This window comes from Lepidochelys kempii, chromosome 1 (genome assembly GCF_965140265.1).
Source record: "Lepidochelys kempii isolate rLepKem1 chromosome 1, rLepKem1.hap2, whole genome shotgun sequence".
Lineage (NCBI taxonomy): Eukaryota > Metazoa > Chordata > Testudines > Cheloniidae > Lepidochelys > Lepidochelys kempii.
This window is the reverse complement of record NC_133256.1, coordinates 8876422-8903008: the sequence shown is the minus strand read 5'-3', so window position 1 is coordinate 8903008 and position 26587 is coordinate 8876422. Positions and strand designations below refer to the sequence as shown.

Here is a 26587-nt window from a genome sequence, read left to right as displayed (position 1 = left end):
TCTGGTGAGTGTATCTTTTAAAATACTATACATGGTTTAAAAGCAAGCATGTTTAATGATTAATTTGCCCTGGCATTTGCGGCTCTCCTGGATGTACTCCCAAAGCCTTTGCAAAAGGTTTCTGGGGAGGGCAGCCTTATTCCATCCACCATGGTAGGACACTTTACCACTCCAGGCCAGTAGTACATACTCAGGAATCATTGTAGAACAAAGCATTGCAGTGTACGTTTGCTAGTGTTCAAACAACATCTGTTCTTTATCTCTCTGTGTTATCCTCAGGAGAGTGATATCATTCATGGTCACCTGGTTGAAATAGCGTGCTTTTCTTAAGGGGACATTCAGAGGTGCCCATTCCTGCTGGGCTGTTTGCCTGTGGCTGAACAGAAATGTTTCCCGCTGTTAGCCAAGGGGAGGGGGAAGGGACTAGCCATGCGCTGGGGGGAGTAAAAATGCGACCTTGGAACGAAAGCACATGTGCTATGTATGTAATGTTAACAGCAAGGTTTACCGTGAAAGAGTGTAGCCATTGTTCTAAAAATGTGTCTTTTTAAATACCACTGTCCCTTTTTTTTTCTCCACCAGCTGCATGTGTTTCAATGATCACAGGATCTTCTCCTTCCCAGAGGCTAGCAAAGATTAGAAGGCGAAAAAAATGCACTCGCGATGAAATGTTCTCTGAGTTCATGCTGTCCTCCCACACTGACAGAGCACAGACGAATGCGTGGAGGCAGACAATGTCAGAGTGCAGGAAAGCACAAAATGACCGGGAGGAGAGGTGGCGGGCTGAAGAGAGGGCTGAAGCTGAAAGGTGGCGGCAGCGTGATGAGAGGAGGCAGGATTCAATGCTGAGGCTGCTGGAGGATCAAACTAATATGCTCCAGCATATGGTTGAGCTGCAGGAAAGGCAGCAGGAGCACAGACCGCTGCTACAGCCCCTGTGTAACCAACTGCCCTCCTCCCCAAGTTCCATAGCCTCCTCACCCAGACGCCCAAGAACGTGGTGGGGTGCCTCCGGCCACCCAGCCACTCCACCCCAGAGGATTGCCCAAGCAACAGAAGGCTGGCATTCAATAAGTTTTAAACTTTTAAAGTTCTGTGTGGCCTTGTCCTTCCCTTCTCCACCACCCCTCCTGGGCTACCTTGGTAGTTATCCCCTTATTTGTGTGATGAATTAATAAAGAATGCATGAATGTGAAGCAACAATGACTTTATTGCCTCTGCAAGCAGTGATCGAAGGGAGGAGGGGAGGGTGGTTAGCTTACAGGGAAGTAGAGTGAACCAAGGGGTGGGGAGTTTCATCAAGGAGAAACAAACAGAACTTTCACACCATAGCCTGGCTAGTCATGAAACTGGTTTTCAAAGCTTCTCTGATGCGCACCGCACCCTCCTGTGCTCTTCTAACCACCGTGGTGTCTGGCTGTGCGTAACCAGCAGCCAGGCGATTTGCCTCAACCTTCCACCCCGCCATAAACGTCTCCCCCTTACTCTCACAGGTATTGTGGAGCGCACAGCAAGCAGTAATAACAGTGGGAATATTGGTTTCGCTGAGGTCTAACCAAGTCAGTAAACTGCGCCAGCACGCTTTTAAACGTCCAAATGTACATTCTACCATCATTCTGCACTTGCTCAGCCTGTAGTTGAACAGTTCCTGACTACTGTCCAGGCTGCCTGTGTACGGCTTCATGAGCCATGGCATTAAGGGGTAGGCTGGGTCTCCAAAGATAACTATAGGCATTTCAACATCCCCAACGGTTATTTTCTGGGCTGGGAAGAAAGTCCCTTCCTGCAGCTGTTGAAACAGACCAGAGTTCCTGAAGATGCGAGCCTTTCTCGGCCATCCCACGTTGATGTTGGTGAAACGTCCCTTGTGATCCACCAGAGCGTGCAGCACTATTGAAAAGTACCCCTTGCGATTTATGTACTCGCCGGCTTGGTGCTTCGGTGCCAAGATAGGGATATGGGTTCCGTCTATGGCCCCACCACAGTTAGGGAATCCCATTGCAGCAAAGCCATCCACTATGACCTGCACATTTCTGAGGGTCACTACCCTTGATATCAGCAGATCTTTGATTGCGTGGGCTGCTTGCATCACAGCAGCCCCCACAGGAGATTTGCCCACTCAAAATTGATTCCCGACTGACCGGTAGCTGTCTGGCGTTGCAAGCTTCCACAGGGCTATTGCCACTCGCTTCTCAACTGTGAGGGCTGCTCTCATCTTGGCATTATTGCGCCTCAGGGCAGGGGAAAGCAAGACACAAAGTTCCATGAAAGTGCCCTTACACATGCGAAAGTTTCGCAGCCACTGGGAATCTTCCCAGACCTGCAACACTATGTGGTCCCACCAGTCTGTGCTTGTTTCCCGAGCCCAGAATCGGCATTCCACCGCATGAACCTGTCCCATTAGCACCATGATGCCCACATTGCCAGGGCCCGTGCTTTGAGAGAAGTCTGTGTCCATGTCCTCATCACTCCAGTCACCGCGCTGACGTCGCCCACTCGCGCGGTTGCACTTTGCCAGGATCTGGTGCTGCATATACTGCTGGATAATGCGTGTGGTGTATAATGTGCTCCTAATTGCCGAAGTGATCTGAGCTGGCTCCATGCTTGCTGTGGTATGGCGTCTGCACAGAAAAAAGGCGCGGAACGATTGTCTGCCGTTGCCCTGACGGAGGGAGGGGCGACTGATGACACGGCTTACAAGGTTGGCTTACAGGGAATTAAAATCAACAAAGGGGGTGGCTTTGCGAGAAACTGAATGGCCCCCTCAAGGATAGAACTCAAAACCTCAAGGATAGAACTCAAAACTGGGTTTAGTAGGCCGTTGATTTCACAGAGGGAGGGAGGAGAAAATGAATACAAAACAAATCTGGTCTATTTCTTGTTTTGAGCCACTTCATCTTGCGGGCAGCAGACTGTGCAGTACAACCGCTAGCCATCATCATCTCCTGGGTGCTCGGCAGAAGACGGTGCAGTATAACTGCTGGCCATCATCTTCTGCTGGCTGCTGATTAAAAGACAGTGCACTGCCGGTAGGACTCAATCACCATGAAACGAAACTTAAAAGAGAAATGACTTGGCTGAGTCACTCCCATGTTTGCCCAGGCGCCCCTGACCTCATCAAGGTCGGTTAAAAGAGCACCTAGGACTATGTCGACGACGGCTACCAATTGTATTGCACTGTCTGTTGCCATAAGCTGTTGCTGTGTAGCAATGCAGTACCGCGTCTGCCAGCACCCAGGAGACATACGGTGACGGTTAGCTGAGGGGGCTCCATGCTTGCCGTGGTATGGCGTCTGCACAGGTAACTCAAGAAAAAAGGTGCAAAACGATTGTCTGCCTTTGCTTTCACGGAGGGAGGGAGGGAACAGGGGCCTGACGATATGTACCCAGAACCACCCGCGACAATGTTTTAGCCCCGTCAGGCACTGGGATTTCTGCCCAGAATTCAAATGGGCGGCAGAGACTGCGGGAACTGTGGGATAGCTTCCCACAGTGCAATGCTCCGGAATTCGACGGTTGCCTCGGTACTGTGGACGCACTCCACCGACTACATGCACTTAGAGCATTTGTGTGGGGACACACACAATCGACTGTATAAAAACGCTTTCTACAAAACCGACTTCTATAAATTCGACCTAATTTCATAGTGTAGACATACCCTAAGGATCCTTTGTCTGGTTTAACCTGTTCCTCCTCACTGTTCAAAGATAGAGCTAAATAGACTCCATTGGGAGTCTTTTGTTATTTTAAGTGCTCAATAGAGCTGAAATCACTTGTGGTAGGTCAGCATTTCCTCCTAGTCTGCTTCAGGTTCTCCCCACTAAGAGCTGGCAATCACTAAGAGTTGTGTGGAATCTCACGAGACTGACCTGCAGAGGTCACCGCAGAGAGGCAGCTGGCAGGGTGGCCAGCGGAGCAGCCAGCCAGCCAGCCAGAACAAGTGTTCAGATGGCAGAGCAAGCCAGGTGCCTTCTTCCCCACATAGGAGGTGAACTCACACAGCTGCACTTCTGACCCCTGGGTCCTCACTGAACAAGGACAACCACTGTGAGTGGGGTATGGTGAGGGAGCAGAGAAGGGCACAGTAAAGGAACTTTTGGGTGTAGGACTCAAGAACATGAGGTGGAAGACACTGCACTGTGGGGTGGGTGTCCTGCTCACAGTTTTGTTTATGAATCCTACTTGTGGCATTTCGCCTAATTAATGTTAGGTGACTTCCCTCCATTCATTAAAAGTTGCTTTTCTACAATCAGACTCTGTTTGCGAGTGGGGAAATATTGCCTCTCAGAGGCGCCTAGGGATGGTTTGTAATTGTAGGTTACTAGCTGGGGACTCGAACTGGCTCTGTGTTGTATTGTTTAAAAGGAACCCCTAGACATTGAACCCAGCCCTGGTAGCTGCTGGCACCACCTGGCAGAAGGGTTACAACTAAATTGAAGAGACTTTGATATTGACTATATATAAGCAACAAACTGCTAATGTGACATTCTTGCTTCCCAAGGCTCTTTGAAGGTTCCTAGTCTGGAAAAGACAATTGAAATATTTTATAATCTTACACCATAATCCTCTTAGTTATGAGACGAGATTAATAGAACTGGGACTTTTCAGCTTGGAAAAGAGATAACTAAACTGGGATATGATAGAGGCCTATAAAAGTGTGAAAGGTGTACAGAAAATGAATAAGGAATTATCTACTCCTTCACATAACAGAAGAACTAGGATCACCCAATGACACAGGCAACAGATTTAAAACAAACATAAGGAAAGGAAGTATTTCTTCATACAACGCACAAAAGGAAGTATTTCTTCACACAATACACAGTCAACCTGTGGAACTCTTTCCAGATGTTGTGAAGGCCAAGACTATAACAGGGTTTAAAAAAAAACTAGGTAAGTTCATAAACAAACTAGGGAAATGCAGCTTCGATGGAGCTACTATAAGGTGGGTGCGTAACTGGTTGGAAAAGTGTTCCCAGTGGTTCACAGTCAAGCTGGAAGGGCATAACCAGTGGGGTCCTGCAGAGATCAGTTCTGGGTCCGATTCTGTTCAATATCTTTTTCAATTATTTAGATAACAGCATAGAGAGTACACTTATAAACTTTGTGGACGATATCAAACTGGGAGGGGTTGCAAGTACTTTGGAGGATAGGCTTATAGTTCAAAATGATCAGACAAACTGGAGAAATGGTCTGAAGTAAATAGGATGAAATGTAATACGGACAAATGCAAAGTACTCCAGTTAGGAAGGAACAATGAGTTGTACAAATAGAAAATGGGAAATGACTGCCTAAGGAGTACTGTGGCAAGGGACGTGGGGGTCAGAGTGGACCACAAGCTAAATATAAGTCAACAGGGTAACACTGTTGCCAAAAAAAAAAAGCAAACATCATTATAGGATGTATTAGCTGAAGTACTGTAAGCAAGACACGAGCAGTAATTCTTCCGTTCTACTCCGTGCTGATTAGGCCTCAACTGGAGTATTGTGTCCATTTCTGGGTGCCACATTTCAGGAAAGATGTGAACAAATTGGAGAAAGTCCGGAGAAGAGCAACAAAAATGATTAAAGGTCTAGAAAACATGACCTATGAGAGAAGACTGAATAAATTGGGTTTGTTTAGTCTGGAGACGAGAAGCCTGAGAGGAGACATGATAACAGTTTTCGAGTACATAAAATGTTGCTACAAGGAGGAAGGAGAAAAATTTTTCTTCTTAACCTCTGAGGATAGGACAAGAAGCAATGAGATTAAATTTAGGTTGGACATTAGGAAAAACTGGACTTTCTCCAATTTGTCCACATCTTTCCTGAAGAGCAACAAAAATGATTAAATGTCTAGAAAGTATGACCTATGAGGGAAGATGGAAAAAATTGGGTTTGTATAGTCTGGAGAAGAGAAGACTGGGGGGGACGACATGATAACAGCTTTCAAATACATAAATGGTTGTTACAAGGATTGGGAGAAAAATTGTTCTCATTAACCTGTGAGCATAGGACAAGAAGCAATGGGCTTAAATTGCAGCAAGGGAGGCTTCAGTTGGATATTAGCAAAACTTCCTAACTGTCAGGGTGGTTAAGCACTGGAATAAGTAGCCTAGGGAGGTGGTGGAGTCTATATCATTGAGGATTTTTAAGAGCAGGTTAGACAAACACCTGTCAGGGATGGTCTAGGTCAGAGGTAGGCAAACTAAGGCCCATGGGCCACATCCAGCCCGCGGGATCCTCCTGCCCGGCCCCTGAGCGACTGGCCCGGTAGGCTAGCCCCCGGCCCCTCCCCTGCAACCTCAGGTCACTGCGCCACCGGTGCAATGCTCCGGGCAGCAGGGCTGTGAGCTCCGGGGGCAGCGCAGCTGCAGAGCGTGGCCTGACCTGGTGCTCTGTGCTGCACGGTGGCGTGGCTGGCTCCAGCTGGGCAGCACGGCTGTAGCACCTCCAGCCACCGGTGCTCCAGGCAGCGCGGTAAAGGGGCAGGGAGTGGGGGGGGTTTGGGCTGGTCAGAGGGCAGGGAACAGAGGGGTTGAATCGGGGTCAGGAAGGAGAAGGGGGTTGGATGGGGCGGCAGTCAGGGGCAGGGGTTCCGGGGCGGTCAGGGGACAGTGGGAAGGGGTGGTTGGATGGGGCATGGGTCCTGGGGGTTGCAGTCAGGAAGGAGAGGAGGGGTTGGATGGGGTGGTGAGTCAAGGGCAGAGGTTTTGGGGGCGGTCAGGGGACAGGGAGAAGGGGTGGTTGGATGGGGCATGGGTCCTGGGGGTTGCAGTCAGGAAGGAGAGGAGGGGTTGGATGGGGTGGTGAGTCAAGGGCAGAGGTTTTGGGGGCGGTCAGGGGACAGGGAGAAGGGGTGGTTGGATGGGGCATGGGTGCTGGGGGTTGCAGTTAGGAAGGAGAGGAGGGGTTGGATGGGGTGGTGAGTCAAGGGCAGAGGTTTTGGGGGCAGTCAGGGGACAGGGAGAAGGGGTGGTTGGATGGGGCGGGAGTCCAGGGGGGCAGTCAGGAAGGAGAGGAGGGGTTGGATGGGGTGGTGAGTCAAGGGCAGAGGTTTTGGGGGCAGTCAGGGGACAGGGAGAAGGGGTGGTTGGATGGGGCGGGAGTCCAGGGGGGCAGTCAGGAAGGAGAGGAGGGGTTGGATGGGGTGGTGAGTCAAGGGCAGAGGTTTTGGGGGCGGTCAGGGGACAGGGAGAAGGGGTGGTTGGATGGGGCATGGGTGCTGGGGGTTGCAGTCAGGAAGGAGAGGAGGGGTTGGATGGGGTGGCGAGGGGCAGTCAGGGGTTTTGGGGGCGGTCAGGGGACAGGGAGGGTGGATGGAGTAGGGGTCCTGGGAGGGGGCAGTCAGGAAGGAGAGGAGGGGTTGGATGGGATGGCGAGGGGCAGTCAGGGGGTCAGGGGAAAGGGAGTGGGGTGGATGGGGTAGGGGTCCTGGGGGGGGGGCAGTCAGGAAGGAGAGGAGGGGTTGGATGGGATGGCGAGGGGCAGTCAGGGGGTCAGGGGAAAGGGAGTGGGGTGGATGGGGTAGGGGTCCTGGGGGGGGGGCAGTCAGGAAGGAGAGGAGGGGTTGGATGGGATGGCGAGGGGCAGTCAGGGGGTCAGGGGAAAGGGAGTGGGGTGGGGGGTGGATGGGGTAGGGGTCCTGGGGGGGGGGCTGTCAGGGAATGGAGGTGTTAAGTGGAAAAATTAAACATGAAGCAGTTATGCCAACCGAACCAAAGTCAGGCCAATGCAGGTTGCTGGGAAAGTCCCTGAACGAGATAGGAAGAATGAAAAAGTAGGGGTTTAACGTGCAGGGAGCGAGATACGGGGGAGACCTGCATGTTCCGGGAAGGGGTTGCTTAGAGGCGAGACACTGTCTCCACTCCCTGGGTCTGTGTCATGTATGACAGGTGTCATGTATGTTCTTCACCGCTGGTCTCCTGTTTGAGAACTGGATGGACAGGGAAGTCGGGGAGGCACGCGGACCGGCTAAAAGCTATGGGGGGGCGGGGGGGTTGGGCGACTTCGTGAATAAACCGTGGCGAGGGGCCTGTCTATCACGCCCTACCCGCTGTGCCGAGGGGCAGCCGGCTCGCCCCGGGGACGGGCCGCTCTCTGGTGCTGCCTGCACGCTTCAGTGAGGAGCTCGCCTTCGGCCCGCGCTGGCGCTGCCTGTCTCCGCGGCCAGGCAACGAACCTGCCCCCTGGGGTGCGAGCCCCCGACGGGGGGGTCCCGGGGGGGGCCACGCCCGGCGGGTGGGGGGGGGCGCAGCCTCCCCTACCCGGCCTGGCCCCCAGGCCAGCAAGTTCGCCGGCCCCGACCTCGATAACGCCTCGCCCCGCCCTGAGGGCAGGGGACCGGCCTCGCTCCCCGCCAGCCCCACGAGCCTACGGAGGACCCGTGCCGCAGGGGCTGCCGGCCAGGCTGGGCAGGGCGCGGGGCCGGGCCGCGGCGGGGAACAAGGCCCGCCCCGCGCCCGAGGCCGGAGCGGTGGGTGCGCATGCGCAGAGGGAGGGAGGCCTGTGCTCGCGGCTGAGGTCGGGGGCGTGGAAGGGGCCCGGGCGAGGCGGAGGCTGCGCAGCCGCAGTGGGCGGGCTCGGGGCTGCTGGGAGAGCGAGGAGCTGGACTGGCGCGGGGCCGCCTCGCCAGGGGAGGAATCACAGGCGCCCAGAGGCGTCACGTGTGGGAGTGTCACGTGGCAGCCGGGCGTCACGTGGAGGGGAGGGGTCATGTGACTCGTCGGGCGGCGCGCGGGATGGCGGAGGAGTCTGCGGAGGCCTGGCTGCTGGAGTCCTTGCGGCTGTGAGTGCCCCGCCCCCCGGGCTCGAGCCCCCGTTCGCACGTCAGCGCCGCTCGGGTCAGCGGGGGGGGGGGGGCCCAGCCCCCGCCCCCGCCCCCAGAGGGGCCCTGCCCCCTGCCTCAGGGTCCCCGTGTGGGCAGCGGGCCGAGGGTAGCGCCCTGGGGGGCGCAGCGCCTTGAGCCATCCGCCGGGTCGGCGCCGTAGCCCCCGGCAGGGGCGACTTGCCTGCCAGGGACACGGACTGCCTGCTGGGGGGCTGGCCTCGGGGGCGGGTGCCGGCCGGAAGGGGCTTCCGCCGTGTCCTGGGGTTACAGATCGGCTCCGCGGCTCTTACCCGCCGCGCCCCGCCGGTTCTTCCAGCACCCCGGGTCTAATGCCGCTGTGTTGGTGTGGCTTTCAGATATCATGACTTGCATGTGTTTGAGCTGCAGGAGCCGACAAGAGTCATTGAATGGGCAGGAGAAAAAAGTGAGTCGTTTCGCTTGTGTTTGCTTGGCAAAATTAGTCGCTGTTTTCGGAACTTGGTGGCTCCCGTATTTATTTTTGGGTGAGTTTAGTGCTGGTGAAAGTTGCCCATTTAACAGCCCTGGAGAGATGAACTCTTCTGTCAATCCACAGAAATAGGTACAGAATAGATTTCCAGACGATTCCATGGAAAGATTGTGGATAGGTTATCTGCTAATTAATCTGGAGAGAGACAAGTTGGGTGAGTAATATTTTTTATTGGATCAGCTTCTGTTGGTGGCAGGTACACGCTTTTGGGTCACACAGCTCTGTGTACCTCAAAAGTTTGTATCTTCCACCCAGATAAGTCAGTCTAATAAAAGATTACCTCCTCTACATTAAGAAAAGGAGGACTTGTGGCACCTTAGAGACTAACAAATTTATTTGAGCATAAGCTTTCGTGAGCTACAGCTCACTTCACTCCACTACATTGTCTCTCTCATATCTTGGGATGCCTACAACAACACTGCAGATAATCAACTACGGTAAATTTTGTGATATGGATCCCAGACGTACTTCACACAGGCCACTCAACAGCCATTAGATGGTGATAATTTACAAGCAACTAGAGTTACAGGTGGTTCGAAGAGCAATGAAAACAGTCAAGGGCCTACAAACACTCTACTAAAAAGAAAAGGAGTACTTGTGGCACCTTAGAGATTAACCAATTTATTTGAGCATAAGCTTTCGTGAGCTACAGCTCACTTCATCGGATGCATACTGTGGAAAATTCAGAAGATGTTGTTATACACACAAACTGTGAAAAAATGGGTGATCATCACTTCAAAAGGTTTTCTCTTCCCCCACCCCACTCTCCTGCTGGTAATAGCTTATCTAAAGTGATCACTCTCCTTACAATGTGTATGATAATGGCCCACCTTAATTATCATATACATTGTAAGGAGAGGTTTCAGAGTAACAGCCATGTTAATCTGTCTTTGCAAAAAGAAAAGGAGTAATTGTGGCACCTTAGAGACTAACCAATTTATTTGAGCATGAGCTTTCGTGAGCTACAGCTCACTTCATCGCATACCGTGGAAACTGCAGAAGAAATTGTAAGGAGAGTGATCACTTTATATAAGCTATTACCAGCAGGAGAGTGGGGTGGAGGGAGAGAAAACCTTTTGAAGTGATCACCACCCATTTTTTCACGGTTTGTGTGTATAAAACCATCATCTGTATTTTCCACAGTGTGCATCCGATGAAGTGAGCTGTAGCTCACAAAAGCTTATGCTCAAATAAATTGGTTAGTCTCTAAGGTGCCACAAGTACTCCTTTTCTTTTTGCGAATACAGACTAACACGGCTGTTACTCTGAAACCTGTCTACTAAAAAGACAGATTGAAAAGATTAGATTGTTACCTTAGAAGGAGGTGAATAAGAAAGGACATCATAAAAGTGTATAAAATAATGAATGATCTAGAGAAGGTAGATAGGAGTTTCAGGAGTATTCAATGTTATAATTAATGACAAAATGTTGGCAGGGATTTAAGCTTTGTGCTTCATGGTTTAAGCCAATCACTATTAGAGATCAGGAAGAGACCTACGTTCAGGTAGATTATTATACATTTACTGCTGAAAAGTTCTTATACTTTTCTTTGAAACATTTGGTTCTGGCCACTGTCAGAGGCGGCATACTGGGCTAGATGGACTGCTCATCTGTTCCAGTATGGCAGTTTCTATGTTCCTATGAACTGTTTTTTAATCACCGGACACTAGTTGAAATGTTCTGTATCCCATTAACATCCCCCTGAAGCATCCACACCCATGGCTTGTTGGCCATTTAATTAATTCATTTTGCTTCATATTAATTTTCTTAATGCCTCTTCTCCTAGATCCATGTGCATTTCCTAAAACTTTACAATGACCTTGAGCCGAATTCAGGGATAGTGCAAGCAGGTGCAATTTGACCTCTGTCTGTGTAATAAGACAGACTCTGTAACAGACCCTGTACACGGAACTGTTAACAAAAAGGAGACTATAGGACGGGAGGCTGCAGTAACAATTGGTGTATACTCATGTTGGCTATAGTAGCTGTGTTCCTGACCTGCCACGTTACGTGGATCTTCCTGGAGCAGTTTACATGCTTTCATTCCTGGTGGAGGGATGATTCAGAATTATGTGCCCATGAAGCGTGAGAGTGCTCTTGCAAAACCAACTTTTTAGTTTGGCTAAACCAAAATATTTTTTTCTGAAACAAACAGAGCAGAAATCTGAGCTGGAATCACTATTTTGCAGTGTCGGTTCTCCTCTGCAGCAGTACATCTAACCTTTTTGTTCCTAGGAAATGTTAACCTGAAACTGCAGACTTTGGGGTCTTGTAGACTAGACGGAGGAGATGCAGATCTTACAAACCTTCAACCCCAGACACCATGGGGATAGGCACTTTGGAGAGGATCTAAGAGGGAGAAGGGTTATTGAAACTGATGCAGCAACTCAGCTCAAGAGATCCTGTAGCTTCTTCCTTCAGCTCCTGTGGATCTATGTTCGCCTCCCTCCATATCCCCAGACATTGCCATCCCTACGAAAGCTGCCTCTGTCTGTCCCCTGTAATACATACCCTACAGTCCAGGACTTTCTGAGGGAGCAGGAGACTGGCCAAGTCTAGTGCTTTGGTTAACCAAAGGGGCTGTTGCCATAAAAGCCTTTATTGTTTCTACAACCTTACCTCAGTCTAAGAAAATTGTGCTGGTGTCTGCAACACCCTCCCTGTGGCCTTCACAGGAGCAGCAGTGGAGAGGGACAGGATCTTTGTCAAGCTCATTCTGCTGAGGAGGCATTACATGCTGGTGCCCAGACCCAGGTTCAGTCCTCGGCTGCTGTAGGGGATTGGGAATGCTGCTGTATGGCGATGCTTCTCCTACGTTACTGTGACCTTTCACCCCCTGGACTGTGCACGTAACACTTCCTCCAGCAGCATTAGCGGAGTGAAATTGGTTGGGTGTGTGTCAGCAACTCCAGTTGCTGCCTCTAGGCAAGCACTAGCGTAGCTGAGACAGCGGTGTGATCCTGTGGAGAGTAAAATGAGATGGGAAAACAATGAAAGAGAAGTTTGTTGGGGTAAAAAATACCAGAGTAGAAGAAAGAAACGGGTTAGAAGGGTGAGACTTCTGCAGATGTAGAGGAGAGAGGTAAATTGATCCAATGGCAGCACGTTGTGATTTGAAACAGATTTCCCACAGTACAGCTAAAACCGTAATCCTTAAATTCCCTATCAGAGGATTGTTCCCAGTGAATGAGCAGGCTCATCCTGAACTCATCTCATCATTGTTTCTTTTGTAACTCTAGGTGTCTGTGTAGCGGGATATGAAAACTCCAGAAGAAATGAAATTCTCCAGCTCCTGTTGCCTCAAAAACTGTATGTGAAAGAGAAGCAGGTGATGATGGCTGTGTGGTATTCATTTCAAATTCTTTATCTCCCCCAAATGTGTGCAGCCAGCAGGCATTTTACAGAAACCTGCAAAAAGACAGGGTCCACCCCCTGAAGAACTTACAGGGTGCATGTAGACATGACCTGGTTAGATACACAAGGTAGAACAAGAGATACCTTGAGATCACTCACTGAAGGCATGGATGCATCTTGACGTTTCCATCTGTGTATGGCGTTGTGGTTGTGAGCGTGGACTGACTTGTCATAGGGCTGGGGTAAGTTTTCAGGAGGAATTGAAAGAGGAGAGAGAAGTGACTTGGTGAATTAGTTTTAGGAGGAGGTTCCTGTCGCAGGGCAGCTGCTCTGGAGTTAGTTCGTGCAGACTCCTGGGCTGCTTTCCTTGTTACCCTCGTTACTCAGCTAGTTTAAATAATCCATTTGCAGTCAAATCTGGGCTCCTCTACCTCACTAAGTGCCCAGTCCTGCATGCAGAACCTCATGCAGAATAAGAATAGCTAGCTCTTCTAGCACTTTTCTCTATAGATCTCAAAGCACTCTGCATCCAACATCAGTTTCATTGTCTTCATTTTACATACAGGGAAACTGAGGCACAGAGCAGCAAAGCCACTGGTCTCAGGTTACCCAGCAGGCAAGTAGGGAATAGAATCCACATCTCCTGAGTCCCAATCCAGTGCTCTGTCCACTAGACCACCCTGCCAGTTTGCTCCCTGTGTCGTCATTTGAGAACCTCTGCTCAGTTCTGACAAACTCTCCTCCCCACCCCAAGAACAGAAACTTTTGTGATCTGGCAGCACTGGCAGCATTTCAGATTCGCACCCTTGGGTTTCTGAAGGAACCCCTAGCATTTCTCTGCACTTAGAACAAACACCATAGTAACCCCCGACAAACGTTTTCGTATTGGTACCTCTCCTGTACCGTCTTGTGCTGTGCTGTCTGCTGATCTCCCAGACAGAGCGGAAGCAGATTAAGTTAGTACTTAAATGGACGAGCTTCCCAGTGCTGCAGAAAATAGTGCTTGGTTACTGGGTGGCATGCTCCCCGCTGGCCAGTGCCCCAGCGTGAGGGAACGGGGCACTCTGCTGTTGGAGATGCTGTCTTTTAGGTGAGTTGTAAATCCAAAGTCATGGCTGCTAATGAGAAATGCCTTGGAACCTCCAGTGACTCTGGGAGCAGGAATGCTAAACCCTCGTGCCTGGCCACACCCCAGCTCTGGTCATCCCCTTGGAGTTGTATTGGATGTAGTATTCCTCGTGTCTTGTCTCAGACTGTGCAATGGTCATATGCTAGGCTTCTCCCCAGAGCTGGGTGCAGAAACACTCCCTGCATATCCGTTTTTCAAAGTGCTTTGGGATCTCTCGGGATGAAAAATACTGCATAAATCGACCGTATTAACTGTGACGGAGGACTTCAGCCCTTACAGACCTTGATGTATTGCCTGGTTACCTTGAAAGAGTGAGGGTATGTTGAATTTAGCGGCATTATGTGCTAAAGAACAACATCTGTCTGCTTCTGGTTTGTAGGGTGTGTGTCCTGAGAGAGATTTCAAGGTGGAACGTGGTGGATTTTCCGACCGCCCTGTGTACAGCCTGCGGCATGTGCCAGACACCAGGTATGTGGATGGGGAGTTTCTGGTTCCTGTTGAATGGATGTGTTGAATTGTTTTGTTCGATGAAAACTCCCCCTTCCCTGGCCAGTTTAAGAGCCACCTGACAAGACTTGCCAGCTTTTAACATAGCTGGCCAGCAAAATGAATGTAGCAAGGGCTCTAAAGAACCCCCCTCCCCCCCAAACACTCAGGTGATCTGCCAAGGGAGGTCCAGTAAAACAGGAACATATGTGAAAATCCCCTAGCTGAAAGGGCTCTGGCTCTGTCCTTCTCCCTTCAGTGCCAGGTCAGTTTCCTCTCTCACTTTCTCTTGCTGTTGCCCCAATTCACCATCTTCCCCCCCTTGCCCTCTATGATGTGATGTTGCCTCTCCTGGCCCCTCCCCCATGCGCTCCTGTGTATACTCCCCTGTGCAGTCCATTGGCTCACTTCTTTCTCTTCCTCTGGCAGTCCTCCCTTTATGGAGTTTTTCTACATGGCCTTGCCCAGGAGAGGTGCATTAGGTATCTCACCCGCTGGGATATCTCCTTCCCCTGCCTCCCCAGTACAGAAGTGCTCAAGCTTGTGTGGTGGGGTTCATGGGGCAGCTGGTCGCTCTACTCTTGCTGTCCTGTCGTGTGTCACGCAGGGAAGGGGACATCAGAGGAGCCAGCAGAAAGGGAGCAGCTGTAGAGAAGAGGCAGTGTTAGCAGCACCCCCTCCTGGTGAGAAACCACTGACAGCTCCATAGGGGACAGAAAGACTGCCCTGGTGGTGGCATTTTTAGGAGGCAGCTCCTGCAAACAGCCTCCTTCACTGACCCAAGCTCCTTCTCCACTTCCCCTCTCCTCTCCCCAAGCCCCCACAGATCATTCTCTGGATATTTTCCAGAGCTTTGCTCAGACTAGTGTTAGAGGCAGAGAGTCCATTGCTGACGTTAAAGCAGGGCAGGAATGAAAAGGCAAAGCAGCTCTCGGTGTCCGTTACGTCCCAATGGCTCTCCAAGGACTTGAGCAACTGGCACTGTCTTCTATGCCTTGGACTCTCACTTCTCTTGGGCCGGAGTGTCCCTGCCAAGTAGAATGCTGGACGCTCTGCAAGGATTTTCTCATGGCCATTCAAGGGCCATGCAAACAGCCAACTTCTGTTACCTGTTCGCCCCACCTCTTCAGCGGATTCCCCACCCCATGCACACACACACCCCTCTGCTAGTCTCCCTTCCTCAGTGTTTGCTCATGTTGTTCTGCTCAGTCTTGGTATGTGCTGCAAATATGCTAAATAAACGACAGGTTTCAGAGTAGCAGCCGTGTTAGTCTGTATTCGCAAAAAGAAAAGGAGGACTTGTGGCACCTTAGAGACTAACACATTTATTTGAGCATACGCTTTCATGAGCTACAGCTCACTTCATCCGATGACATGAGCTGTAGCTCACGAAAGCTCATGCTCAAATAAATGTTAGTCTCTAAGGTGCCACAAGTCCTCCTTTTCTTTTTAAATAAATGACATCACCCTGGGGCTGCTTTAACTACGGTGGGGTGGGAACCAGGCAGACTCCTGCAAGGTCCCCAAACACAGGAAGCACTAGCATAGCTTAATGCCGCAGGTGTGCCTGTCCCTGCCCCAGGTGCAGGATGGGAGTAACTGAGCCATGGGCATGGTGGGAGGAAACGCAGAGAACAGACATGCCTGTCATCACCAGCATGTACCAGCCCTGAAGGGAAAGGCCATTTCCCATTCATGAAGAGCTTGCATCTGGTTTCCTTGTTTTCACAGCTTGCTGGTAACAAGTGGCCCACCAGATAGTTCCCTGCAAGTGTGGCAGTTGGCAGCGGAGGACACTGGTGAGTGCATGTCTGAGCAGCTCTTACACAAGTTTAAATTGGTAGGAGTTAGTCTGCCGCTAACTCCTCTCTGCACAGTCCTCCTGCAACATAGGTGACGTATAAAGTACCATTGGCAACTCGCTCAGCCCTGCTGCCCAAGAGGGCTAGAGCTTCCCTACTACACTGGAGGCAGGGGGTCATGTGTATTAATCCTCTCCTAGTTGTGGAGCACTTGGAGGCTCTTGGGTGGAAGGTGCTAGAGAAGGGCAGAGTGTTAATGTTTCTCATTGAAGTGCCCTGGAATTATGGAGGACAAAGAAGGTTGGGCATTATGGGGGCCCAAACGGAGACCCCCTGGAAGGGCGGGTGAGCGGCATCTCTGAGAATAGGGCCTCTTTAAGGTGTCTCAGATTGAGCCCCCAAAATCACTAGTCACTGGAAATTTTGGCCTGTATGTCAATGTGAAATTGTTGTGTAGAGAGCCGCAGTTGGCCAGGAGCAAGCTGGGGCTCTGACCCACCATCTGAACTTTCCATTGTTGGGAAGCTTCCCCTGGACAGAGCAGATTATAGGTCCTGGAGTCCATTTTCAGCACGTGTCTGTGGATGCATTTAGTTGATCTTCACTCATTGTTACTAATTATATGGCTGAATCCCCTGCACTGCAACTGGCCTCGGAGATCTTTAGCTGAAAGGACAATTACATGTTTTTAACCACTGGTGTGTTCTGTGCTGTCACTAGGGCGGCAGCCCAGTCAGACTAAAAGTTAGAACACCTCAGATCTGTTCCCATTACTGTCTTTGTCTTGCTTTGGGATGGATTGTAAATCCCCTAGTCTTGTTTGCAAGCACTTACTCACAGGAGTTGTCCCATTCACTTCATTGGCTTTCAGCAGTATAAACAAGGGCTCTACACTCTGACCCTTTGTGACCTACTGCAAATCATATCACTGCTCCGTGCCTCAGTTTCCCACCTGTCAAATGGGGATCCCCACTTTGTAAAGCACTGTGAAGTTTATGGAAGAGAAGTGCTAAGTATTTATTGCAATTACTTTATTCTGTCATTTACTGAAAACAAGTGACCTGCTTAACACTTTTATATTGGGTTGTCTAGATTTCTAAATAGACCATTTTACCATACCTTCTCAACTGTTGTGAAAGGTATTTGTGCCCTTGGAAGAGGATTTAAAATATCAACTGTGGGTTGAATTGTAATGCATCTTCACAAAACACTTCAAAAACGTAACTACTGGTAATTCAGTACTTGCACTGTTATAGCTCATTATGTGTCTCTTTCAAATAGATGTTATTAAATCCGTAAGTACCATCCCCACGGGAAATGACAGCAAGAAACCTTGGACTAAAATTGCAACCACTTTGGCCAGAACCCCCTGTGTCCTTCATGGCTCAAGAGTCAACAATGTCCAAATTACAGAGATTGAATCAAAGAAAAACATCTACACAGCAGGTATTTAAAGCTGGGGCTGGGGGGAGATTTCACAATAGACTACCTAAACAGTGCACTCTTTAAGCCAGTGGTTTTCAGGGGAACATTTTCAAAAGTGCCTAAATCACAATGAAAGCCAATGAGACTTAGGCACCTGAGTCCCTTAGGCACTTACAACAAATTTATCTTCAAACTTTTCCATATGTTGACCTCATGTCGCAGCAGAACATAGCTTTGGCATCCTCTTACCTAGCCAAGAAGAGCGGGTGGTGGTTGCAATGCCATGAACCCAGATATAACCCCAAGGTTCTGAACCTTGAGTCAGAAATTATAAATTGGAGAGAGTCCAGCGAAGGGCAACAAAAATGATTAGGGGTCTGGAACACATGAGTTATGAGGAGAGGCTGAGGGAGCTGGGATTGTTTAGCCTGCAGAAGAGAAGAATGAGGGGGGATTTGATAGCTGCTTTCAACTACCTGAAAGGGGGTTCCAAAGAGGATGGCTCTAGACTGTTCTCAATGGTAGCAGATGACAGAACGAGGAGTAATGGTCTCAAGTTTCAGTGGGGGAGGTTTAGATTGGATATTAGGAAAAACTTTTTCACTAAGAGGGTGGTGAAACACTGGAATGCGTTACCTAGGGAGGTGGTAGAATCTCCTTCCTTAGAGGTTTTTAAGGTCAGGCTTGACAAAGCCCTGGCTGGGATGATTTAACTGGGAATTGGTCGTGCTTCGAGCAGGGGGTTGGACTAGATGACCTTCTGGGGTCCCTTCCAACCCTGATATTCTATGATTCTATTAACCTGTGCTGTAGACCAAGCAGAATGTTTTCAGTTGCTCCTAGGCTGTTGTCAGGGTTCCCTCCCCACTCTGAACTCTAGGGTACAGATGTGGGGAGCCACATGAAAATCCCCTAAGCTTATTCTTACCAGCTTAGGTTAAAAACTTCCCCAAGGTACAAACTTTGCCTTGTCCTTGAACAGTATGCTGCCACCACCAAGTGATTTAGGCAAAGAACAGGGAAAGGACCACTTGGAATCCTGTTCCCCCAAAATATCCCCCCAAGCCCTAAACCCCCTTTCCTGGGGAAGGCTTGATGATAATATCCTCACCAATTGGTACAGGTGAACACAGACCCAAACCCTTGGATCTTAAGAACAATGAAAAATCAATCAGGTTCTTAAAAGAATAATTTTATTTAAAGAAAAGGTAAAAGAATCACCTCTGTAAAATCAGGATGGTAAATACTTTACAGGGTAATCAGATTCAAAACACAGAGAATCCCTCTAGGCAAAACCTTAAGTTACAAAAAGACACAAACAGGAATACACATTCCCTCCAGCACAGCGAATTTACAAGCCAAAACAAAGAAAACCTAATGCATTTTCTAGCTAGATTACTTACTAACTGTACAGGAGTTGAAGGACTTGCATCCTTGATCTGTTCCCGGCTAAGGTATTACACAGACCAAACCCTTTGTTCCCCACCTCCCGCTTTGAAAGTATCTTGTCTCCTCATTGGTCATTTTGGGTCAGGCGCCAGTGAGGTTACCTTAGCTTCTTAACCCTTTACAGGTGAAAGGATTTTGTCTCTGGCCAGGAGGGATTTTGCAGCCCTGTATACAGAAAGGCGGTTACCCTTCCCTTTATATTTATGACAGCTGTGGTTTATGCTAGAAAATTGTACCAGCAAAACTCCCCTTTTTTGAGCACGGCCTGGTGCGTATCCACACTTAATTTTTCCTCCTACTGACGAAATCCTCCATTTCTTCCAGCGTAGTTATTCCCCGTTTCAGAGTGACACAAGCTCCCAGTTGGTAAAGTTCTGCTGGCGCAATGACAGCACGAACGCACGCCTGTACCAGTATAAGCAGTCCCCCAGCTGCAATCCCACAATGCAAAAGTCTCAGAATGACCTGTCTGTTGGCACTTCTGAACTCCACTGCGCAGGGGCCATAGTGATTTAGGTAGTTAAATCTCATTGAAAGTCAGTGGATCTTAGCCCCTTCTGTAAATGTTACCCTAACTCTGTCCAAAGCCTGGATAATTCCACATTCCAGGATCTGGGTTCTCTGCCCTGTTGGACTGATATTCACTTACTCAGCAGATGGGTCTACATAATCTTGTAAGGCAAAACACTTAGCAAGTAGTTGTCAGTTACTCACCAGCTGGAAGCTCATCAGGAAAATCTCACCACTGTTAACTCTCCTCTCCCATCAGTACAGGTTTAGTGTTAGTTCACACTGGTCTTTTCTAGATTCTTAGTTAATTTATCTTTTCTTGTTCTCTCAAACATAATTACTCTGCAATTTCTTACACATATACAGTTCTCCTTTTGCTTACTGGGTTACACACTAACAGAACAGTCTCTTAAAATCCACAGCAGGCTTCTGTCAGGCCTAAATAAGTCTTCACTGCCAACAGATCCAACTCCCGAGGGACAACACTTGAATTACCAGTCCCAGTGGCTTACAGATGTTCAGCAGCTGGGGCTGGTTGTACTGAGGGGGCACTGGGAAGTGCAGGTCGATAGTGAAAGGTAGCTGGCGTTGTGCATTTGTGTCTCCGTGATACCATACCAACGTGCTGCTTTTCTGTCAGTAGGGGAGCTCTGAGTGGTGAAGACGAGAGTATAGCTTGGGGGCTCATGTGTAAGGCTATGATTTTGTCATGGATATTTTTAGTAAAAGTCATGGACAGGTCACAGGCAATAAACAAAAGTTCATGGAAGCTGTGACCTGTCCCTGACTTTTACTAAAAACATCCCTGACAAAATGGGGAGCTGCGGGGACCCTGTTGTCTAGTAGCTGGGGTGAGGGGCACCACCACCCGAGGCGGTTGAGCCGCTCCGGGGTCCTTCTGCCACTAGCTGTGAGGGGGGAGGCAGGGGCTGGCTGCTTGCAGCAGCTGCAGGGGGGCCCTTGGACAGCTCAGGGGGCCCTGCTGGTGGCCGGTCAGTTACAGGGGTCCTGCCACCCACAGTGGCTGGGAGCTGCAGGGTCCTTCCCCCGCCCTCTCCTCCCCCATCCCCATGGCAGCTGGTCAGCTGCAGGAGGGTCCCCTGCCGCCTGTGGAGACTGGGTTGCTGCGGGACTCCCTGTTGTCATGAAGGTCTTGTAGTCTTACTCCTATGCAGTTTGATGAGTGGGGGATTTGGGTTTGGAACTACCCTTGTGTTGGGGTAGATTCACCTGTGCACATCCTCTGCCCAGGGGTTAACTCCCCCCAGCAAGAGCAGAACCTGGCCCTTAGCATTTGAGCCTGTACCATAATAAACCTAGGGCATATACCAGCTCCCTGCTACTAGTCCTGCCTGAAAACTTTCTAAAGCAGCTTCCAAATCTGCTTCCACAGAAGGGAATGTGTTTAACCCTGTGTTTGATCTGTTTGTCACCCCTGCAATTTATGAACCTAGCAGTTGTAGCTGAGCATCCTGTGAAGTCTGAGGTTCTCTTCCTCCTCTCTTAGCCTCCAGTAGCAGCGATGAGGTCAGCGGCCTGGAATTCCTGGACTGTAATACTTTGCTGGCCTGCTGCGTGAAGGGGCAGCTGTGCCTGGCAGATGTTCGACAGCCGCAGAGTCCCCTGGGTGATACGTCTGTTCCTTCGGCACTCAGTGGGGCGCAGTGGTGCATGGGTGTCGGTCCTGGTCTGCAGGGCTCTGATGTGAATGCACCCACTATAGCTCGCCTCTCGTCTGGAGGACAGCTCATACTAACAGACTTGAGAAATATCCCAAAGCCTCTGAAATCGGCCAAGTGCAAAGTTTCTGCAGCCAGCCCAAGCACAGAGTTCCTGCGCGTCTCCTGGGCTCCTGTTCTGGACGGATGCCTTGCCATTTCAGGTAACTCTTGGGAGGTGGGGATTTGTTGGCCATGTGTTTTCAAATCTGGTTGACTCTGCACTGAAAGCCTTGTCCGATGGCGATCTGTCTACCCATGATGCCTTGTGTTATAATGTGGCTTGTCAGTTTGGAGTGAGATTATGTGACTGGTGATCCCTAGGACCATGATGGAGATAAGCTGTTAGTTTCATTTCCCAGAGTGCTAAAATGACAACAAAACTTGTTGGGCCAGACTCAGCCCTGGTGTTGGCCAGACTCAGGTGTGTGTGTGTGTGTGTGTGTGTGTTTAAAAAAAAAAAAAATCATCATTCTGGGATGTATAAGCAGGAGTGTTGTAAGGAAGACACGAGAAGTAATTCTTCTGCTTTACTCCACGCTGATTAGGCATCAACTGGAGTATTGTGTCCAGTTCTGGGGGCCTCATTTCTCTGGACTTTCTCCAATTTGTCCACATCTTTCCTGAAGAGCAACAAAAATGATTAAATGTCTAGAAAGCATGACCTATGAGGGAAGATGGAAAAAATTGGGTTTGTATAGTCTGGAGAAGAGAAGACTGGGGTGGGGGGGGGGCATGATAACAGCTTTCAAATACATAAATGGTTGTTACAAGGATTGGGAGAAAAATTGTTCTCATTAACCTGTGAGCATAGGACAAGAAGCAATGGGCTTAAATTGCAGCAAGGGAGGCTTCGGTTGGACATTAGCAAAACTTCCTAACTGTCAGGGTGGTTAAGCACTGGAATAAATTGCCTAGGGAGGTGGTGGAATCTTCGTCACTGGAGGTTTTTAAGAACAGGTTAGACAAACACCTGTCAGGGATGGTCTAGTCATTACGTAGTCCTGCCATGAGTGCAGGGGACTGGATTAGATGATCTCTCGAGGTCCCTTCCAGGCCTACGATTCTGTGCTGTAGTATATGCCAGTAGCTGTCACCCTGTTGTATGTGAAGAGCTGGTTTCCGCCTCTAGTGAGAATCCACATTCACTCCGGTAACCATGTGGAAGCTGTTGGTAAATGCTGCCTGCTCAACAGTGCCAACTGTGCGCACAATTGCAGATTTAGGCTACCAGGCAGCGTTCCCATTGGGGCACCAGGAACGTGAGCTCTTGTCTCAGCTGGGATGGTACAAATATAGGTCAATGAATTCTCAAGTTACCTGAGCCTGCACTGGATTCTTTCCCGTCGTGGATAAATACCTGGTCTCTCTGACTCCAGGCCTGTAGCCTGTTCGATCTCACCTGTCCTGCCCGGGTGGAAGGTGTGAACTGGAGTGCAGTGTTCCGCAGTGGAACTCGCAGTGTTCCGCAGTGGAACTCGCAGTGTTCCGCAGTGGAACTCGCAGTGTTCCGCAGTGGAACTCGCAGTGGAACTCGCAGTGGAACTCGCAGTGGAACTCGCAGTGGAACTCGCAGTGGAACTCGCAGTGTAGGGCAAGTAAAAGTTAGGGCTCCTGGACCAAGCTGAACAGTTGCCCATTTCTATAGTCTGACATTCTTTTTTATTCTTTTAACAAAGGCTTCAATGGAACCGTTCACATCTATGACACACGGAGCTGGCCTGCGTCTGGTGGAGAAGCAGAGCCGCTGTTTAGTCACAAAGGACATCTCTTCAGTGGCATGGACAACGGCAGTGACTTTCCCCTGGTTACAACACATGCTTGGCATCCTTGGAAACCAAGAATGTTGTTATCAGCAGCAAGTGATGGCTCCCTGCATGTCTGGGACTGGGCAGAGTCTCACAAGAACAGTTGATCTGTCTTCCTGTTATTTACACTCTAAAATCTGCTGCCCTTGCACGTGTAACCCTGCGTCTATGGGACACTCTAGACTGAAGATCATCGTTCAGAATAAGTTTTAGAATTTGGATTATTTAAAACAGTAAGAATTTTAAACATCTGTTTCATTTGTCGCCATTTTTCCCATTTTAGTTCTTGCATCTTCCTCAGGCTGCCCTCATGTGGCTGGTGTCACTTACTGCTTCTCCAAGCTGGTGTGAGCTGGCTTCCCGCACCCCCGGGGAAAATCTACAACCTAAGACCGCAACGGTTCAGTAAAGTTTTAATACCGTGAGAATAGTTCCACTGATGAAACTGTAGCGCACCAGGCAGTCCACGCCTATGGCTCCTGTGATGTAGGCTGCAGCCTTTCAACACTCGGACACCTAGCTTAATTCTGAAGGGCGTTTTGACCTCTCTTGTGCAACTAAGGCCCAGACAGTGTGGATAATACCCCATAGCTCACGCATAGCACTTTTCATCAGGATAAGTGTCTGATCGTTTAGGCTCTTATCTAGCCTCCAATCCCTTTCTGTGTTTATCACTGTTGTTACAGAGCCATAGCTGCATGTAACGCTTTACAGACGAAATCATAGAATCATAGAATATCAGGGTTGGAAGGGACCTCAGGAGGTCATCTAGTCCAACCCCCTGCTCAAAAGCAGGACCAATACCCAATTAAATCATCCCAGCCAGGACTTTGTCAAGCCTGACCTTAAAAACTTCTAAGGAAGGAGATTCCACCACCTCCCTAGGCAACGCATTCCAGTGTTTCACCACCCTCCTAGTGAAAATGTTTTTCCTAATATCCAACCTAAACCTCCCCCACTGCAACTTGAGACCATTACTCCTTGTCCTGTCCTCTTCTACCACTGAGAATAGTCTAGAACCATCCTCTCTGGAACCACCTCTCAGGTAGTTGAAAGCAGCTATCAAATCCCCCCTCATTCTTCTCTTCCGCAGACTAAACAATCCCAGTTCCCTCAGCCTCTCCTCATAAGTCATGTGTTCCAGACCCCTAATCATTTTTGTTGCCCTTCGCTGGACTCTTTCCAGTTTATCCACATCCTTCTTGTAGTGTGGGGCCCAAAACTGGACACAGTACTCCAGATGAGGCCTCACCAATGTCGAATAGAGGGGGATGATCACGTCCCTCGATCTGCTCGCTATGCCCCTACTTATACATCCCAAAATGCCATTGGCCTTCTTGGCAACAAGGGCACACTGCTGACTCATATCCAGCTTCTCGTCCACTGTCACCCCTAGGTCCTTTTCCGCAGAACTGCTGCCTAGCCATTCGGTCCCTAGTCTGTAGCTGTGCATTGCGTTCTTCCGTCCTAAGTGCAGGACCCTGCACTTATCCTTATTGAACCTCATCAGATTTCTCATCAGAAATCCCTGCCCCAAATATCTTGCACTCGAATGCCTAAACCCTGCAGCCACATATGCCTGAGCAGTGCCCCGTTGACTTCAATGGAACACCTTGTGAGCATACAGGCTCCAGTTGTAGGCCCAGAGCTTATGATAGAGGATGTCGGGGTGAACTGTTGTAACAAATACACGTGACAATATGCTGTTGAAGTCTGGCATATGTTTAACTGCAGGGTTTTGTGTAGTGTGGGTGTCACAAAGTGGTGTGTTAGATTGTGCAAAGGCTGCTGAATGTCTCAGTGAAGGAAGTGAATGTGAGCAAGGGGAGAGTAAGTTAGCTAGATTCATAGGGGACAAGAATTCACTCCTGTTCAGAGGTCCTGTGCATCACTTCAGTTCCATTTTGGCCTCGGTCTCAGCTGGTTCTGCTCTCTTTTTGGGTGGGGGCGGGGCTCAGCTCATAAGCATGTTTGTCTTCAGCCACAGCCAGAGCTCCAGCCAGTCTTTGCCTTCCGCCTGCTGTGTGTAACTCTGCTCCCATGAGACTGTGGCCTGTCCTTGTTTTCTTTCAGCAGCAGTTGGCGCCTGTCCTTTGCAACATCACTGCCTTCCTGCTTGGTTTGTGGTACTGAGTACACATACAAGATTGTGTTTGGGGTGATGGGGAGGGAGAGAGTCCAGGGGATTAAGCTTTAGCTGTCACTCCAGGCTCACCCCGCACAGTATTGTGTATATATTGAAAATGTTAGTACTAGTAGAGGACATACACCGATCCCAAGGCCAGAAAGGACCATTGTGATCATCTAGTCTGACCTCCTGTATAGAACAGGCCAGAGACCTGCCTCAAACTAATTCCTAGAGCAGAGCTCTTAGAAGAAATCTGATCTTGATTTAAAAATTGTCAATGATGGCAAATCCACAATGACCCTTGGTAAATTGTTCCAGTAGTTAATCACTCTCATCATTAAAAATGTACACCTTATTTCCAGTCTGAATGTGTCTAGTTTCAACTTCCGCCCATTGGATCATGTTAGACCTTTGTCTGCTAGACTAAGGAGCTGATTATTAAATATTTGTTCCCTGTGTACCTACTTATAGGCAGTAATCAAGTCATCCCTTAACCTTCTCTGGTTCAGCTAAATAGATTGAGCTCTTCGAGTCTATTACTGTAAGGCTGGTTTAATCAATCTTGTGGATCGTCTCTGAACCCTCTGCAATTTATCAACATCCTTCTTGAATTGTGAGCACCAGAACTGGACACAGGATTCCTGCAGTGGTCTCACCAGTGCCAAACATAGAGGTAAAATAACCTCTACCCCTACTTGATTTCCTTGTTTATGCCTCCTCTGGCCACAGTGTCACCCTGAGACCTCTTGTTCAGTTGATTATCCACCATGATCCCCAAATCTTTCTGCTGCCCAGGAGAGAGTCCCCCATCCAGTAAGTATGGCCTGCAAGCTTTGTTCTCAGATGTATACATTTATATTTAACTGTATTAAAATGCATATTGTTTTCTTATGCCCAGCTTATCGAGTGCTCCAGATCACTCTGTATTAGCGACCTGTCCTCTTCGTCGTTTCTCTCTCCCCAACTTCTGTGTCATCTGCAAACTTGATCAGTGATGATTTTATGTTTTCTTCCAGGTCATTGATTAAAAAAAAATATTAGCACAGAGTGGAGAACTGATCCCTGCGGGACCTGTAGACAAACACACGCTCAATGAAAATTCCCCCTTCACTATTACATGTTGAGACCTATCAGACAGCTTTTAATCAACTTCTGTGCCATGTTAATTTCATACCTTTCTAGTTTTTAATCAAAATTTGCAGCACTAAGTTAAATGCCTTAAAGAAGTCAAAGTATATTATGTCAGTGTTATTATCTTTATCAACCAACTTGTAATCTCATAACAAAAAAGATAGCAGCTTAGTTTCACAGGCTCTGTTTTCCATCATCAGTGACCTCGCGAGGTTGAGGATGCTCTTTCACAGGTTTTATTTTTCATGGGTCCTTTGGTGACTGAGGAGTCCAATCCTTGAGCCACAGGCTTGTTGGCAGACATTGCAGGTGGTGTTGGAAGACAGGGTTGGGC

The 26587-nt window shown here is 49.2% G+C and overlaps 1 protein-coding gene and 1 long non-coding RNA gene across 4 annotated transcripts in view; one reads left to right on the top strand and one right to left on the bottom strand.

Annotated features, from left to right (window-relative positions):
• Positions 1–8194, bottom strand: part of LOC140907625 (uncharacterized) — a 29195-nt gene extending 21001 nt beyond the window's left edge. The window contains exon 1 of the long non-coding RNA XR_012157554.1: positions 8029–8194. This is a non-coding gene — a long non-coding RNA (uncharacterized lncRNA). The remainder of the gene's footprint in view (positions 1–8028) is intronic.
• Positions 8195–8501: 307 nt separating this feature from the next.
• Positions 8502–26019, top strand: WDR73 (WD repeat domain 73). Of its 3 annotated transcripts, none has more exons than XM_073333890.1 (8): positions 8641–8763; positions 9162–9229; positions 12553–12641; positions 14176–14264; positions 16014–16081; positions 17366–17530; positions 20976–21350; positions 22866–26019. In XM_073333890.1, exons 1-8 carry the CDS (start codon positions 8717–8719, stop codon positions 23099–23101), a joined length of 1137 nt encoding a protein of 378 aa, XP_073189991.1. In that variant the 5' UTR covers positions 8641–8716; the 3' UTR covers positions 23102–26019. The 3 variants fall into 3 exon arrangements, with proteins under 3 accessions (XP_073190010.1, XP_073189991.1, XP_073190000.1); XM_073333899.1 differs by lacking the exon at positions 8641–8763 and adding an exon at positions 11549–11717; XM_073333909.1 differs by lacking the exon at positions 16014–16081 and having other exon boundaries at positions 8502–8763; positions 12553–12622.
• Positions 26020–26587: the final 568 nt, after the last annotated feature.